The sequence below is a fragment of the Pseudochaenichthys georgianus genome, chromosome 12 (assembly GCF_902827115.2).
Source record: "Pseudochaenichthys georgianus chromosome 12, fPseGeo1.2, whole genome shotgun sequence".
Classification (NCBI taxonomy): Eukaryota; Metazoa; Chordata; class Actinopteri; order Perciformes; family Channichthyidae; genus Pseudochaenichthys; species Pseudochaenichthys georgianus.
The window spans coordinates 7,301,082-7,320,094 of record NC_047514.1 but is presented as its reverse complement, the minus strand read 5'-3'; the positions used below and the strand labels follow the sequence as shown (position 1 = coordinate 7,320,094).

At 41.0% G+C, this 19,013-nt stretch overlaps 1 protein-coding gene across 2 annotated transcripts in view; it reads right to left on the bottom strand.

Moving 5' to 3' along the window:
- The window catches only part of LOC117456644 (leucine-rich repeat transmembrane neuronal protein 4), a 113,890-nt gene that overhangs the window by 36,003 nt on the left and 58,874 nt on the right, over positions 1-19,013 (bottom strand). Inside the window, exon 3 of one of the 2 annotated variants that reach the window (XM_071204966.1) lies at positions 4,096-4,320. The exons of the other annotated variant lie outside the window; for it this stretch is intronic. Coding sequence (XP_071061067.1) covers positions 4,255-4,320 — 66 coding nt within the window. The 3' untranslated portion in view covers positions 4,096-4,254. Of the gene's footprint in view, positions 1-4,095; positions 4,321-19,013 lie in introns of those variants that run through there. 2 annotated transcript variants of the gene reach the window in all.

Genomic DNA, 19,013 nt, shown 5'->3' with positions numbered 1-19,013 from the left:
ATGAAAAGTTAAGTATGCATCGAATATGAGAAGAAAAAATGAGAATATTGAACATCTGCTCTATTATGGGAATAGTTTAGGAATGCAGAGAGATAAGTGACAGGCATTCAGTGGCTATAAGCCGCTCATGCAATGCCATTGAATTCAGAAAATCACACTGACCGGGTCAAATTGCCAATGCCGCTCCTCAGGGGCAAGCAGAGACGTCTGGGAGGGCGGTGTGGGTGTCAAGGCAACTTGGACTCTCATGCCGATGTCATTGGGGCAAGATTAGGGGAGTATGACAGGGTAGACCCCTAATACATCATCTGGGAGATTACAGGAACATGACACAGCGCATCACCAAATCCCTTTAATCATCCTCGTGTTTAATTCTTAGCCAATGGTGCTGTTGGGAGAACAATAAGGACTCAGGGGAAGGGGAGCTGTCATGGAAGGTTGTCTGCGTGGGCCTTGCAGTCTTGCTTCATGACACTCACAATCAGCTTTGGTTCAGTTATAAGGAAGAGCTACTCAGGACGGGGCCAAGTTAATTAAGCCAGACCAGTGTTTTTATAAGAAGGGATGTTGAAGAGGCAGGGGATGTAGGGATGAGCAGACGATGCTTGTCTTTGATGTCCCGTGGGTTCTTACAAATCCCTCCAGGGCGTAGTCGCAAGAAAGGGCAATTAGCTTGATGAAGCGGGAGTGCCAAATTAGTCAATCTTATTACACCCTGAGAAGACACACTGTCCCAATAGCTTTCCTTGAAGAAACGATAAGGTGTGTGGGTACATTCAAAGTATGTGAATGTGTTTCGTGTGTGAGAGAGTGTGAGAAAGTTTTAGGTTTACAACTATTTTTCAACGTACACGATAAAATGCTCTTGGTAGTTTGTCAGTTCTTTACAAAACCACCCATATGACTCATAAAGAATGAATATTATGTGATCTCCCACCACAGAAGTTTAGAAACGTTTTTAAACTGCTAAAGAGAGATACAAAACGAATTGCACCTAAACTGTGGTCTCCTGCGGTCAGGAAACCAGTTAAAAGCATTTGAACAAATGATCGAGGTCGCCAATATTTCGTATAGACAGCAGCATTAAGGCAATATCAAAATATCCTGTTGCTATATGGTTTCGGCAAGACAACTTCTGTGGTTACATTTTAATTTACAATAATGTAGCGCTTTAAAGGGCCCATGTCATGGCCATTTCTACTGATCATAATTCCGTTGTTGAGGTCTACTAAAATAGATTTATATTGTGCAATTTTCCAAACTCACATTGGTTTCTCATACAGCATCTCTGTAAAGTATGTATATTCACTGGTATTCACTCTCTGTCCTAAACGGCTTGTTGGAGCTCCGGCCCCCCGCTCCCTGTGAGCCCAGTGTGCTCTGATTGGTCGGGACGTTGCGAGGCTCGCTGCTCAGTGAGATGGCTTACTGGTGTGGTTTCCGGGTCGGCGATACAGCGGGACAACGCAAAACTCATCCTGAGCACACACAAACACTCACAGCCGAAGTAAAAACAATAAGTGTGGCTTGATATTGAGTAAGAAAAAGGTTTATAAACGCTGTTAGAATGGGTCTGCAGAGAGCATTTCTCCGCGATCTCAACTCGTCTATTACCAACCCTGTTAGTTGAAAATGTACGCTGAAGGTCCCCACCCCTCCTGGTGTGTGAGGAGCTCCGCGGATTGGTCCATTTTGACGTCATGCGGTTCCCGGAAGAAACAAATGGAAAAAGAGAAATCTCCAACGAGGCGTTTTGGGGCAGCATAGACAGGTCTTTCTGTGTTAGAGTTGTACTCGCTACAGGGTGTACTTTGAGGGTTTTTTACTCTGCAGACCGTTTATATGCATAAAAACCTTCATAACACACAAGGGGATGGGTAATAACCGGAAAAGCATGACATGGGCCCTTTAGTGTCAGTCTCACTGTGGACCTAAACAATACCATTAAGAAGAGGACACAAATGTGATGTCGATGTGAACCTTTTGCAACTAACAACATACAAAAACGCTCTTGCTGCTACTTATTAAAAGCATATCAATGTTATTTCACTGGGACATTTTCTGATGGGTAGACACTGCCCTAGGGAAATATCTGTTCGACAAACTTGAACTTGCTGTCAATCAAAATTCTAAATTAGCAGGGTCCCAGTACCCTTGCTGAAGGGAGTACGGATAAGCACTGGACCATGACCATACTCCCAATAGTATTCATCCAGGCCTGTCTGTGATGATGTTTGATTACAAATATATTAAGTTTGAACGGGTTTAATGTCAATTTAGTGTTCCTCTTGTGGTATTTGTATGTATAAAATAAGTGTAATAGCTTATCAAACAACAACTACTACTAAAGACTAAAGAGTGGCTCCAGAGAAGTATTCCAACAACAGGCCCTTTCCATTCATTACCATAAATATGGTAATGAATACTAAGTGAAATGGTATCCTTTCATGACCTTTCCTGGAAACACCAAAGAAGGTATGGTCATCATTAGTTAATTCTATAATTATGGTATTGTATTAATGTGTAGGTAACATAGACCAGAGGATCTACAAATAGTCTTGAGAATTGGACTCGACCTGCATGTTTGAATAAAATCAGCCTGCCCTAGATCTCCTGTTTGTTCTCCATTTGTTAAAGTTCTATAATTAGCAAGCAAAATCTGTACAGCACTTTGTTTTCCAAGCTTTTTCAAGGATTATACTGCTGTAACTTCTGTAGGGTTTTACCCAATGCATACCATGACTCTAAATGCATTACCCATGTACTCTGCTCTTTCATAGTCTTACTATACTGTAGGTATGAAAGACTTACCAACGGGCAATACATCGCCATAATAACTGTAACATTGGAAATGCAACCAGCTTTTCTAAGAGTTCAGTGCAGGTGTAATGAGTTAATACAAGGATGTCTTTTAATTGCTAGTCATTTTGAAATGTAATTTCTCCAATTATCTCCATAGAAGGCAACAGAGGTTTCAAACTCATCAAAAAGTTCCTCAGTTGTATTGATCTTGTATTACTATCTCTGACTTTCCGTTAAAAATAACTCCATGCAAAGCCCTTTCATATTTTAAAGGAGACCTATCATGCTATATTTAAATGATATAGTGTATGACCATACCTATATAAGGTATATTTATACATTTTATTTTTCAAAATACCAAACAGATCATTTTTTAGATATGCCTCGTTTCGCTCATTTTCGCTTTATTCCAAGCCCGTCTTTGAAAATTCTGAGCAGCAGCTGACCACGCCCCCCTGCAGAAGAGCAGGCATGAGCCGGCGAGAGTCACGTTACCATGCTTGCTGTGATTACGAGTGTCGAATAAACATGTCATCTCAGAGCAATGCATGTGTTCAAGCATACTATCAATTTGATCCAGAAACTGACCCTAAAGCAGCGGAGGTTTTGGTGGAGGTGCAAAAATCTCGGTTGCAGCAGGACGTTTCTGAATGGTTAGCTGACAAGCTGTTGTCCCTATTTATTTTACTCTGTTACGATGCTTGCTCCTTATTCCGTTCATATTTTGGCTAATTAGCAAGAATGCAATGTGTACAGTTTGTAACGCAAAAACAGCGATATATATATATATTTATAAAGGGAGACATTCATATTTTCAGCATATATACAATGGCCTCATTGCGTTTAATAGTTTACAGTCCTTTTCTTCCAACATCCTGCAACAACCGTTGGAAAGTTGAATAACTTAGGATGATAAAAAGTATAACTCCAACAACACCTCAGTTGTCAGCAATGTGTGTAGTTTCATGTGTTTTTAAAAGCTCAGTTATTGACTTCTTTGTGCAAATTGCGCCACGACGTCATTGTACTATTATATACTACACAGCAATGGCATAACACACCCATGTGTACGACAAAAAGGTCCACACACACAACCTTATGCTTTTGAAATCAGAATATTCTTTACCCATCCAAACATGAATAATCACGACACATTTTGATATCAACTTGGAACTTTATTGTCAAAATCAACCGTTAAAAAAACCCATACAAAAAAACTAAATGTAGCCTACTTGTATTTTGTATAAATGACACTAAATATTTTTACAGAAGCTTTGTGAGCTGGTGCTGGGGCTTCCTTGGACGCAGGATCAGAGTGGTGATTCTGGCCTGCGTTGTCCTCAGGATACGCAGGGAGTTTCCTGATCCGTGAAATGTCGATGTTGGGTTCAGACAGCAGCCAAATTGAACCGTGTAGCATACCCGGCGATGACCTCCTCCCTGTCAGGTCGCTCATAATGGTGCAGGGTCCACAAAGACTTGGTCGAAGATGAGGTCCATCAAGTTGGCCACGTAGGGCTGTGCAATGGTAAAAAAAGCACAACAAAAAATGTGGTTTAGATTAGTATATGCATGTAAAAAACTGAAACTTCTTAGCAAAGCTCTCTATTTAGCAAAGCTCTTTGCTTAGCCTTTTCCAATCTGAGTTAGTTTTGAACTGTAACGTGCATGCTGTGTTTCTGACTCAATGCAGGTGATGTGTTGGAGAGGGGCTGAGCTCAGTAGACTGACTGTAATGAGTGCTAGCCACTAATTAGCCTGTTGCTAGAGGTAAGGCCTTGTCAACAACAACAGACCAACGGGGCTTTAGCTCAGTTTTACTCGTGGTGTGTGTCCCCCCTCGCATACATACACAGTGTTGTATCCTAACACACCCCCATTTATATTCATGTGCGCAAACAAGTAAACACACAAAAGCTTTTACATATAACGCTGCAAAACACGGCATGTCTCATTAGCGTAGCGTAGCTTAGCTTACAGATCGATGATATCTGATCGTTCTTACAGACTACAATCACAAAAGCGTTTACATATAACGCTGGAAAAAACGGCACTTGCCTACAGAAGATTACGTTTGTTATTATAACTTACTCAATATGATTGTAGAGGATACAAAATACTAATAAATAGGAGAATAAATACTTGTGTTATCGCCTAGGGCGTGGCTTTACAGCCTTCACACAGATCGCCATTACGGCAGTATGTCTGAACATGTTAGCAAATGCCTGATAATTCAAATGACAAAGCAAAGACTGCGGAGCGTACAAAATAAAATGCTACAAAAATATATAAACACCTAACCGATTACTATTTGGGTTTGAGGCGACATTGATGCGGCGAAGCTACATGCTACATGCTACAAGCTAGAGATAGCTTTATCAGGAAAAACACCGCTAAATAAAAACTTACAGCTTCAAAATTGGATGTGTCCTCACTGGCCTGGTCCCGGATGGTTGGTATTGATCCCGGGTTTAGCATTAGTTTGGAGGCATATCCGTGTTGGACTTGAGAGAAGTTAATAAACATGTCCGTGGTAAAATGTTTGGAACACACAAACAGAAATCTTCCGTGGTCTTCTGGCACATGTCCCTTGTAAATGAAGTCTAGCCACAGATTCATTTATTTTTCCACTGATGGCATTGCATGCAGTCCCCTGTCCCGAGTCTTGCAGCCAACAACAGCACAACATTTAACTGGCTTAGACATCCTGGCAAGAGCAGGCAAAAACACAGATGTGGGTTGATTTAGCCTGCCGATAGCCTATATGCGAATGAGAGGTTTGGCAATGCACGTGGCCGTGGCTCATTCCCCTGATAGGTGGAGAGTTGACCAATAAGCGGAGCACTTCTTTGTGACGTAGAAAAGTATTGGAATGTGGATCCGTTTTTTTCAGATCCGTTGCAGCCCCTTTTTTAGAGATTTGGCGAAGGAGGAAAATAGAGAGGGTTGTGTTTTCTGACACTTGGTGAGTTCCCTGGAACACCGAGGACACATATTCATGTATAAAAGACGTACAAAGGTGCATTTTGCATGATAGGTCCCCTTTAAGTTTATCTCTAATTCTACACCCACAACCCACTCAGCTCCGCTACAAATGATATGAATCATGGATTTTTAAGCTGCGAGGTAGCTCAATGTCGTAAGGTTAACCAAATGAATAGCTAATGTTAGATATCACTACTTGTACAGATGAGGGGATAGGAACTCAACCTCTTTTCAGTCATATATTAAACGTTGAAACATGGCCTATCTTTCACTGACAAAGACACTGAAAATATGGAAATGGTTTGTTCATTTAAATATGTTACTCATGCCAGACCTTTCATACAGCCTTATTAACTAATGAACACCATTTCATAGATGTTTTAACACGCCTGCTCAGACTATAGAATATAGTTTTGTGTCAGAGTAAAACTTTATTTTGCATCTATGTATTATTTTCCTGTGTCTAATGCATTTAGAATATCCACATTACCCTTAAATCACAAAAAAAGTCAACATTCTGGTTGACTAATCCTGAGTGATGAAAGACAAACCTTTCTGAAATATATGCTTGATACAAAATGTACTATATTAAATATAAACAGTTTGTATTTCATGTTGTGAGAATTGATGTCCAATGCAGAGAGGATTGCCCCCCGTCATCAGCTGTGTTCAAGATGTGAAACGATGTGGTGACATGACAATTTATAATGTTTGTATAATAGCTGTTTCATTCACTTTATGATAAACGGATTAACAGTTGTGCTTCATAATAGCTTTTGTATTTATTTAATTATTGCCATCATGCCTTTGCGACATCACAGTAAGCATTTATAACATATGCCAGAGTTAATTTTGCCCGTAATGATAAACCATGTTTCTGTTGCGGATTTTGTCTTTTTTTTTTACAAAAACTCACCATCGTCAAAAATAAATGTTTCTAAGAACTGTACATCTTTGATCATGTTCGGAACGTATTTGTCTCCTTGGCTGAGTCACTGCCTGGTATGGGCTAAATGTTCTGCTTTGAAAATCAACTTGACAGTGCAAATTACTTTAAACACGTCCTAAAAATATATCCTTTTTAAAAAGAGAAAATCAAAAACAGCAGCAAAGAACTGGAAAACAAATATTATAGCTAATTTTAAGCTGATCATGCAGACATTTTTGATGAGACAATATGATGTAAGTTTGTAGTTATTATTAATTACGCTTTGAAATCCTGAAACTATTGTTGAGGAGTAACAGATTACATGTAACAAGATTAAGCAACCGACATAGAAAAACGTCCATACATATAAATATTAATGCTTTTTTGGTTTTCATTTACTCCTTAAAAAGGGAAGTATTTGCATGTAAACTGCGTGCACAAGCTACTGTATCCCAAAGTTCCCTCCCACATACTCCCACCTGCTTAAAACGCCTACATTGGAACTTTTCGTGACATTACTATGTTAAACTCATGCTTTTATTGACTAGCCCTCCACCACATTATACGTGGCTAAGGGGCGGGATGAGACAAAAAAAGCACTTTTTTGCATAATAGTGTCTCAAGTAAAAAACATCTTATTCATATTCATTTTCTCTGATATTTATTTGCATTGCAATTGATATTGAGGTCATCAAAACTAATGGAAAGAAACCAGGTTACACTACTTTTGATGATGAGGTTAAGTTAATGTAATGCATGTTTAGAGTCTCCATCCCTGTGACTATTTTCCCCAGCAAAGCATAAAACGATGTCACACTATTTTATATTACCATTGCTTTTCCCATGTCTTTAAGGCAGTCTTATTTTCCGTTCCTACTTCAGCTCATCCATAGAAAGATGTTTTTCAGCAGTGAAGCCAGAAGTGCACTTTAAGAGTCAGTTTTTCCGTTTGAAACACAGCAAGTGTTTTGGTGTCCAGCAGCGAGTCAAACTGCCTTGATGTGCTCTCTTCAAATTGTCAGCTGAGACTCCAGGAGCTGCAGTGCAAACGGAAAACTATTATGAATATGCACTGAATTATTTTAATTCACAGGGTGATGATACCCTCAGCTGTTAAATGGCCCAAATGACACATCAATGTTATGACCGATATATATTCATATGTCATTTTTGACTCATATGATCTAGGGTGCCACTGGCTTGTACCCTTTGGCAGCTAGTCAGATCAGCTCGTTAGGGTTTGGTTGTTTTATGATAGATTAGGCTATTTTTTTTTTACTGGTTTTGATAACACACCAAAGAGATATGGTGACTATTATCCGTGTGATATATTTGTTTGTGTCATCTCTTGCCTCCAATTAGAGCTGGCCACACACATGTAACAGCATTTATGTTGACTCTGGTTTCAGGGTTGAGTATCCGAGCGCAGAGCAGAAGTGAAATTAAATTTAGCTTGGTCTTGAAGCACAAAAAGCTACACTTAGTGAGGAGGAACAAAGTGCAGTGAAGCACCCTGACCTGTTGACAGAGCCGTGCATGATCTGTTATGATAGCAGCTGGGTTCGTACTGTCTTGTTTTGGAGGCAGCTGGGGCAGCTTTTGGATGAGATTCAAACCAAAACTCATTGTCATCACTAGTCATTCCCCCTCTCGTCTTCCATGCTGTGTTTGTGCAACATAATGTGTTTGTAGAGCGCGGGTGTGTGAGTGAGAGAGAGACAGTGAGAGGAAGAGGAAAATAAAAGATAAAGAAAGCTAGGTAGATACCTTCTCCTGAGGGTGTTACCATGCCTCATGCAGCGTACACACTACAGAAGAATGAAGAAGATTGTGGGCCTGATTCCCCACTGAAAATCAACAAAGCCTGTTCTTGTTGATGATTCTGAAGATTATCTTGCAATCTTTTTCTGTAGTTTAAGCAAGCGGCTACCTATGGGTGTGGGAAGGGAGGACAATGCAGAAGTGCCTTAAACCTGCCTTCTTTATAATAGCCAGCAGGTTGCAACTCCACTGCAAAAAGAAGTCAGATTGTATAGAAGTCTTGGAAAGGATGACCCTATACTTCTCACTTGATTTATTAGGGTTAGGGTTTTGTCTACGAAGGTTCAACCATTTGCAATATGTATGCAGTTAATGAAAGTTGATTGTGACATTTTGGTTAGCTCCATCCATCTCGTTACACAGCTGGTTCCTAAAAAGAAATAAGATGGCGACGGCCAGAATGCCTAACTTCTTGCAACAAAAATGTCAAATATGAAACACATTGAATATTCTAAATCCATGTGATATCATGTCGTGTATGGCTAATCTGAGGACAGTGAGACACGTTCATTACAGTACATGTCATTATATGTGAGACCACCTATATTTTCAACATGGTTAAGTGTGCTTTAAGAGGCTGTACATCCCCCACATGAAAAACAGCCAGGAAAAGGAGGTATGGCGACTAAGCAAACACTGAAATAAGGTATATATAGCTTAATGCCACTGTGTATATTAATGGCCCGATGTGAGGATAAGTAATGGAGGATGGCGTGTGTGGGCCCCTCGGTGTTGTGTGACAGGGGACAATCTGCACACCTGTGCTCTCATCTGCTCTGCCGTGGGAGGACTAATATTAAGTCATTACTGCAGGCGCTGCCAGAACTCTCCGATTGTGCACATGGCTGCCAGGGTCAGTGTGCTGCCATTGGATGGAGCAGGCTGTGTTTTACGTCAGCCAGGACTCCTGAGAGGGCAATAAAGAAAACAAAACTGCTGTCGTGGGCACTTGCAAAATGCATGGGTCCTTTGGTAGAGGAACAGTCATAGAAAAAGTAAAGGACGCTATATTCTTTATTCCCTTTTTCTCCCATGAAAGGATAACCGTAGGGATCCAGGAAATGGAATGCGGTTGAACAAATGTAGACCACTCAGAAGTAAGATGGATGGATTTTCAAAAACAAGCAGTGTCCTGAAAAACCAGGCAAACCGCAGCATATTACAATCACCTGAGTTAAACCGACTAACCTTAGAACTTGGTGCAATCAGGATCTTACAGGATTTTTAGGTTGGGAGGGGTACTTACAAAAGGCATTATTTAGTGACGCATGCAATTCAATTGCAGCAAATAGGGCTCACTGAGTGACAAACAAGAATCCTGCTCTCAAGTTTCATATACTACATGAAATATTGCACTGCAAGGCACCATTCCTGTCTGCAATACATACAAAAAAACGAACACAGCAAGTATCATGAGCTGCCTTAAGGCTAAAGCTTTTAAGGATCATGATGACACAGTGATGCCATGCCTCCACTCTCGCAGATAAAACATTACACCACGAGCCATGGAGAAAGCTAACATTTTCCAGTAAAGACACAATTGAAAGTGCTTTGATTAAAAATGCTTCTCACGAGAAAAACGATTTTGGGATATTGAAATTAGTCGAAAGGAGACAGTTTTGTAGGCAATGATAGACAAATGATATTCTAAATGGGGCTTTAAAAAACATACGTACAGACACAGATCCACATAAACACCCATCGTGATGAAATTCATCTCCCATCCTCCTTTAGCGAGGTGTACCTAGAGTTTACAATAATTGTGTTTCCTGTACCCAGGAATCAACCTCCGGCCATTCTGTTGGTTTATTCATGAGACGAGTGGGGGGTGGGGGCTGGCGGGCGGATGAAACAGAGAACATGATACATAGGAAGAATCTCAAACAAGATAGGATTAAAAAAGTAAACACAATCTCCTGCAATTTGACTATCAATCAGGCCAGTATGTCTCTGGGAGAGGGGGCCCTAAATACAACCCAAATTAACATTGACTGTTTTCTAATGGAATTATTCAGACTTTGTGTTTGTGTATGCCAGTTCCGCATTTACTATTCCCATTGATTAGGGTTGCACATTACACGTTGGTGGTCTTTGGCAAATGATACTGTTGCACTAAGTTCAAAAGCAGAATCATCCTCAAAGAGAATGTGTTGCCTACCTCGTTGTTTCTTCCTACCAAGACCACACTACGCCGCTGCCCTGGTCTTTTCTTTTTCTCTGGAGTGGCTTGGCAGGAGTGACTAGCATTATTAGCATTAGCAACCTGATGACTTGGGCAGAGGATTATGTCTCTGTGGCCGGATGGTATCCATGCATGAAGAAAAAGGAAACATTTGTAGATGATTGGGTTTGGAAGTAATGTGGTCGGGGTAACAGAGGGTAATGAGAGACAGTGGGAAACAGTAGTCCCACGGAGAATGATTTAGGTGTCGGAAATGGGGTCGAAACATAGGTGCTGAGCAAGAGTCTTGGACAGAGTGGAGCCGGAACAGGAGGTACGCTGTCTGAATATTAACAAGCTCAGGGTGGCAAGTAGGAGTCACTATCTGTGGGTTCTGCCGCCATCGCTGCAAATGGTTTTTGAAGCAAAGTTGTTTGATAGAAAGAGAAATGAAGAAGAAAGGAGAGAAAAAAAGGCAGAGATTGTAATGTAATAACCCAGGCTTCAGTTATGTGCTCGGACTCCTTGGGGCAATTGCTGCAGTCTGAGTACATCCATTGTGCTTACAGGAACGTCACTCTGCAAAAATGACCTCCATTTGAGTTGTTTGAGGAGCAGTGGTATAGTTCAAGGTGGCTCCAGGCCATGCTCCAGTGAGTCTTTCGGGAGAGATGCTCTTCTAGTCGCAACTCAGTCTCTTGGAATGGGCAAATTTGGGGCTTGTTAAGGCATCGCACAGCGAGCGACACGGCTTCCTCGTTTGTAAGCGACGATGCTTTGTGAAGCTTGATGAAAGTCATCATTAAAGTTGCATAATGCCTCTTGACTGCCAACGACAATAACTTATGACATCTGTCTCAGTGCTTCATGTTGGCTGTCACAAGCAGTTAGGAGCCAGTTCTTGCAGTAATCACCGACAAGATGGATTACTGGGGGATTTTGGAAACCACTCCTACATTGTTTGCTGTCATATGGCGGGGAGATTTAAATATAATGAATAGAAAGGTAACACCGTCAGCTTAGTAAGGCTTTGATAATGGCAGCTAATTCATCTACGAACAGGATATCTTTTTCATTTCATGCATAACACATTCTTTTTTGGTGTGTTTATGTTTCTTTCTAATGAAATACAGATTTGACTAGACACAGATAAAGCAATACGGCACGCTTAATGGCGTGGAAATATAAATGGAACCAAACATAATGGCGACATTGAGACGAAGGGGGGCCGTTATTAACTTGACACCTTGAATCACTATGTCCCCTTAGTTTAGTCTTAAGTTAAGAAGAAAGAGGCAGATAGTCAAGGATGAAAGGCTTGATCGGAGAGGGAAAATGTATGCAGGAAGGACTTTGCTATGGGGAAAGGTAAATCTATTTACAGCGGCGATGTCTGGGGAAATAGGAGAGGAAGGGAAAAGGCTTCAGGTAAGATTTCACCAACGAACAAGGCAAACAAACAACACAAAGAACACGAAGTGGAGCGAGAAGTGGGGCTTCAAAGCTCCCAGGTTTGATTTTCAAAAAGGAATTGCATTAACATATTGTCGACTGAAGGACATTTCTTTAAACAAAACACACGGTAAAGCCGTTGGACCACTAGTAAAGCCAATTACAGCAACGGTAGTGATACAATTACCCTACACCGTAATGATAATGATAATTAAACATAAGCCAGAGAGTCATATAGCTATCAGTGGGAATATGCTGGGCTTGAAAAACAGAATTCATATGCAGATAAAGCACATGAGAGGCACTTAGTTAAATCATTAACGGTAGATGAAGAAAAGGGCCTGTAGCTCATCGACTGTAATTCAAATCATTCAAGCCTCCCCTGGAAATAATTAAAGATTGTTGCATCCGTGAAGACAAATGGTATAGTGATGCTGTCGGGGGTTATGGCATGAGACAGCATAGTCTGTTTTTCTCTCAGAATCTGCAGCTCCCTAGCTCTCCATGTCTCGGGTTTTTACAGACCCTTATGTCTCATTTTAGCACCTGTCAGATGTGTCGGTGCAAGTGTTGTGGATATCGTAGAGTTGTCCTCTTGTGTTGGTTACACATCCTGTTAACCCACACGGCTTGCCGAATTAGGGAGGAAGGGTTGCGACTGTATGCAATTCCTCTACGTTGCACTGATAAGAACCGGATAAGAACAATTGAAACTTCTAGCATTTTCCAATCTGGGGAAAAAGCGCCTGCTCTCCGGCGAGGCACCTATGCGAGAAGTGACTCTCTAAGCATTCTGGCAGATGTCTTATTCCGAATCTATCAGCAAGTAATATCCCAGAGCAACTACTGTATATCTGATAACCGACGGTGCACAACCCCTCACTTCCTCCTCCATTTCCTGAGAGGAAGCCTTCACAGGCAGCATTGCAGCACTGATAAAACTCACACAGACCTTTATTTGCCGGGTAAAAGATTGCCAGAGAAGCTCTGTATAAGCAGAGGGTATCTTCGGTTCTGTTGTGCAGGTGATATGTCTTTGCTCACCTGAGAGCAGACTGAATACTGTTTTTACAAGCCGGGTTAGAAATAATGTGATCAGATCCATCCTATCTAGTCACTCTTTACACACATGAGAGAGCCACATCCAGGAGTCAAACGGCCGCTGCAAAAACACAATCAGCTAGGTACGGGAGCTTCACTTTGTATACGCATGCTTTTAAGTTCACGAGGCGGTGTGAACATTAGCCGATTTAAAATGCATCCACTGGAATTGCCATCGCCGCCTTCTGCTGTTAACCATTCTTTGCGAGAGAGATAGAGGCTGCTTGAAGAATGGATGGCAGTCGCCAGGGCGAACAGTTCACAGTAACCCATTTTAGATGAAAACCCACACAGGGCAAGGGGTTTTCTGTGCGCTACATTTCCCTTTGACATCTTAAAAAGCCATTAGTTCAGCAATGCACACCAATGCCTTACACACTAAGCCTGGGAATGCTGCCTTCTAGACATTATAGGGACAAACGACAGAGCACTTGCATAGAGGGACGCACGGAAAGAGACTAAAGAACAGGAATACAGCAAATCAGAGAGGTTTCAGAAAGGGTGGTGGACAGGCGCAAGAGCAAAGCAAGTAGAGATACACAAAGGCCTTGGAGAGTTGCACTAGCCAGCCAAATCCATTAAGTTTTAATAAAAAGACCATTGCAAGGGCAATAAACTTCATGCATTCTGTAAACCTTGACACAATTCACTTTGTTTTTTTTATGGTTTTACAAAGTAAGTTAAATTGCTCTCGAGATAATCTTTAGATCTTATATTTGATTAAATAAAAGATAGTAATATATGTGATATATATATATATATATATATATATATATATACTGCTGCTTGAAACCGACAGAGTTCGCCTCCTGATTAATATACTACCTTGGAATTATGCACAAGTTGTCAAGTTTAAGTTGAGTCTCAAACAGTTTAACATAAACATAAATAAACTGTATAGAAAATAATGGAGCTACTGCATATGTAATTGTGCATGCTGCATATAAATGTACTTTGAAGTGTTTATTTTTAAACTTACATAATAATAAGTGTTAACAAGTGTATTATGTTCAATCATACGTTTCATTATCTTTGGCATTCTATCCCTATTTCTATGTATTTTTTACATTATTGTAAACACGTTTTGTGCATATCTTGTGTGAAAGGTGATACAGAAGTAACATGTCTAATTATATTAGTACAATTAGAAGAAAACAGACACATTTTAGAGAGCAGAAGCCTCAGTACACAAACCGCTGATGTCTATAATCGTATTGTTCTCATTAAACATAACATTTATGATTTTTTGGTACTACCAAAAACTTTTACAGAACTATTTGAACATAAGGATTTCTTAGGTTAGTTATCGTAAATAAGGAAGGCAAAGACACTGTCCTACATTCCAATATCCAGAAATTGCAGCAGTAGTATTGTCAGGACTATATGGGCAATTGGGTTATTGTATTTCTTGAATAGAATACCAGTACTTTCTTAATAAAAGCTACAGGCATGACATGATGGGTGCCGACTGAAAAATAAAGGTTACAGTTATAATAAAGGTTTAAGAACAGAAATAAGTTGCAAGAATCATTACTGAAAGGACATAGCAATGTGTTTAGAAATGGCTTTGGTAAAAGGGAGATAGCATTTTTCCAATCATTGAAACTTGAGTTAAGATAGAACAAGCCGTCGGGACATGTTTCTGTAATGACGCCCCTGGATTATTGCATTTTCTCTGATGTGTCACACTGTCTGAATAAAGGATAGGGCTGATATTTTACATTTGAGAGGATTGGAAAGTAAATTGCTTCCATATCTGTTACAATCGAGGTGTTTGCCGAAGAGGTCATCTACATTAAATCACCACCATTAAGGTCAGTCAGATGTCATGAGTTATTTTGTCTGGCCTAGTTAGGAAACACGTCATCAGTCTCTCTGAAGTATCCTGCACCATGCTTAAAATGCACTTTCCTTTTGAGGTTATTTTCCTGATGCTCTCCGATGTTTAAATGAATACTTCTTTAGTTCTCTCCCTCTTTGTTCCTCTCCTTTTCTCCATGTCTCTTTTTTTTCTCGTCTCTATGTAAATGGTTGCCCTAGATAGGGAAGCACTTGTTGTTCCACTCGCTGATAACGGGTAAGTCAACACGACACAGCAGTAACACGACGAGAAGCTTCATTTTTAAGTTTTAATTTGGTAAACAGTTAGAAGATCCTCATCAAAAAAGCAACACTCAGGGCAGATTTGAACACTAATTAGATTCAGCCTGGATCACATCATACAACCACTGTTACAACAAGCACACATTGATGGGTAAAGGCTTTTTAAATATTAGGGATTTTATTTCAACATTTTTGGGGCTGGTTACAGAATGATGAAGGGTTCCGGGTGGAAAATACCTTGAGAACTAAGATTGTGGTTCCAATTGTGGGATATTTAGACTTTGCAGACCAGTTATATGCACAACAAATATATATAACAAACTAGAGAAAAGGGAAAACCCCAAAAAGCATAATAGAGCCTCTAGAACATTTTTCTTTGCTTTTCTTGGATGACCTACTAAAGGGCTCATACAGATGTTCACAAGACCCCAATCCAAAGAACTAACAGTTACAAAATGATTTTTACAAAAGGAGGCAACAACAAGCATTCAAAAGACAGAACAGAACATGTGCAGCTTAGACACCAAATAATTACTGTGATGTTCACTATTGGATTTATTTGAATTCAAGGCATGCTCATCAGCAGCGCTTACCACCACTGACCAGGCTGCATCGTTTGATCAGCGCTTAATGACACTTAACGCCATCGCTTTAAGACAGCCCTGCTTATTAAGAGAGGAACAGATGTTGTACCAAAGCGATGTAGCCGTTTTAATTAGCCATTTATACCAAATGCATTAGCGACATACAAAAAACAACGACAGTGCGCTTTGAAATATGGCGACAGGAGCAGAAACAGTAAGGGGAGAGCGAAGAAATTGAGGGGTTGGGACGAGTAAAGGAAAACCATCAATGGGGGTTGTTAAGAGAGCGGAGATTGTGGGGTGCTGTCACAAACAGTGATTTGACCATATACTTGTTCTGTCATCCACCGGGTTGAGCCGCAGTTAAGAAGATTCATTGGCGAATCTACGGCTCTGAAGCATCTGGTGGTTTATCTACGGCGCAGGGCCTCATGTTGTGGCTTCCGAGAAACCTCCCCACGTATGAAGGAGACAATCATCATTCCTTTCCCCATATGATGCTCCTTAACAGCACAATGTTGCGTCAGCCATTACTCATTCAAACAGGTGCACTCATGAGCCCGTTGCGGAACTCAACGGTACAGATGGCTGCGGTCGCAACGAATAAAACACAAGTATCATTAACCGTGGGACTGGAAAGCTATACCTCAACAAAAAAAAGGACAATTTCAGAAAACAGCATGAGATGCAACAAACTCAAAAGTATCAATTTAGAGTGGAGAATTATTGAGCGTGCTGATGCTCGACACCTGGGCTTTATCCTAACCACAACCAATTCTGAAGGGGATTTTCCAATAGATGTCTGCAGAGGCTATAATACAAGTCCAACCACAGCGGCACACTCAAGCTCCCCTGAAAGCAATTCTCAATGCCATACACAATTCCATTCTCTGACCATCCCAGCCCCCCCCTTTCCACTTGTACAGGACTGTGTGCATCATACTCGCACGCAAACAAAAGGGGCACAAGGCTGATTGCCTTTTGTCCACCCCTGAAAGCCTCACCACCTGGTTCCTGCTCACCTTCAATAGAGTTCATTATGGCGGCGGTGCACCCGTCCAGCTGCTGCTTTACACCCATAGACATGGGCCTGTCTTTCAGCCTGTCTTTCAGCCTGCAGCGGGGTTCTCCTTTTTGCTCTTACTGGCCCTAAACCCTTCACCCCTTGTTGGCCCGTCACGTCAAAAAAAGGCCCCTCCGTTTCTTCAGAGCACTAACCAGCCTGCCTCTTGTCTCTATCTCCGCCCCCAAGGCCAACTACTTCAAGTAACGACGCTACAATAGCCATTCCTCCCCTCTTAAGATGTTGAGCAGGGTGTCTGTAAATTATAAACGCCCGATGCGGACCCTTTTTTCCCCCTTTAACGGGCGACAAAATTATCCCCTGTTAGAAATTGCCGTGGCATGTAACAGCCCCTGAGAGGCCTGGTTTAACAAGGTTAAATGAGTGTGCTGGGATGGGGAAGAAGACGCAAGGGCGTGAGGAAGGGCTGAGTTTTTCCATGTCTGAATTTTGAAAAGCGTGATGATGCGTCATGAGCCTTTATAAACTCATAAACTTCCACAAGCAGTAAAAGGAGAGCATCAGGGGAAGGACAGTAAAGGCAGGACCAACACACTCCTCCACGCTGCATGTAAAAGCAGCAATAATAAAGCTTTTAATAAGGAAGTGTCCCCACTTAGACTTTAATCTATCCAAGCATGGTTTCAACCAGACTTGGTTAAGGCTCTATAGGGGGTTGTGCTCATGGTGAACTGGCAACGTGACGTGGAAAATAAAAGACGCTGCAAAGCTAATCTTACGGGTTCACTCAGTGGTCGTGCTTCGGTCATCATCAGTATCTTCTTCTTTTTTTTTTCTCCACCGTGTTTACGAGGATTATATTACTTAGACTTGACTGACAGGAGAGAAATCAGCGGATTTGCATTTCCTCGTGTGGTGCAACTAGATACCTCATCTTCTCTGCCAGCTCTCACTCTTTGTTTTTCTCCTCTGCCTCTTTTCATTTTTAGGCACTGCATGTGCAGCACACACACAGAAAGAGAGACTGTTTTGTTCACAGTTTCTTTAAACAAATCCCTGGGACACCCTAAAATATTAAGGGTGTTTTCACAGTCGTATTTCCAAGAAAAGCACACTTACTCAAACTACCCTACAGGAAGATGACATTAATTGGCCTTCTATTGCATTCATAGTGTCACTTCCTCTAAGATAACACAAGTTAAGCCCAAATGTATCCAAGCAAAAAGTATATTGGAAACAATAAGACATAATGGATTGAAGTCTATTGGATTGTAAGTCTTCCTTATAAGAATAAAAGCTACATTTGGATGGATTACATTAGATCAAGTTCAATCCGCCGTAATGTTCGTGCATGTGTGTTTTTCTTCAGTGCAGCATGTGTGTGTGCGCATGTGTGTGTTTGATGGGGACCGTGATTGTATTTTCCTTTCTCCTGTCCCCCGAGGAGGTGACATGGCTGGTATTGTAATTCCACTCTCATTCCCTACGTTGCAGCGGCGACTGCAGTCTTGTCACTCAGGAGGAGCAGACAATAGGCCTGTCAATCAGTCAAGGACCCATTACTGGAGCAAAGGCTGCACTGCCCCTCTCCTTGTTAGCATAACTACATTTCAACACTTTGTCCATCTGCACAGTATGATTAGCCGGATGGGCTTCTTCAAGGGAATAATTGGGAACAAAAATATGCTAGAACAGAAAGCCCTAATGGAAAACATTTGTAAAAAAAAAGGTTTCATTAGATTACAGCGTCTGGTTTGAAAGACAAAAGTGCAGAGAGAAATTTTGATCAGAAGTTTTATGCGATTTAGAAAAACCTTAGCTTAACACTGAAGCAAACTGCAGGAGACAGTGTATTTAAAGTATATGCAAAAAAAATACACAGTGCAAAGTAAAAGACAATGATGGACTGTCTGCAGCAGACAGGTACAGGGCAGAAAGACAAATAGTGCAAAACGAGAGTGAAACGCCAACATGGATGGAGAACCGGAGCAAGGTTGCTTTGAAAATGGAGAAGCTAGAAGGTAAGATACATTCTAAGTAATACAGGATGAC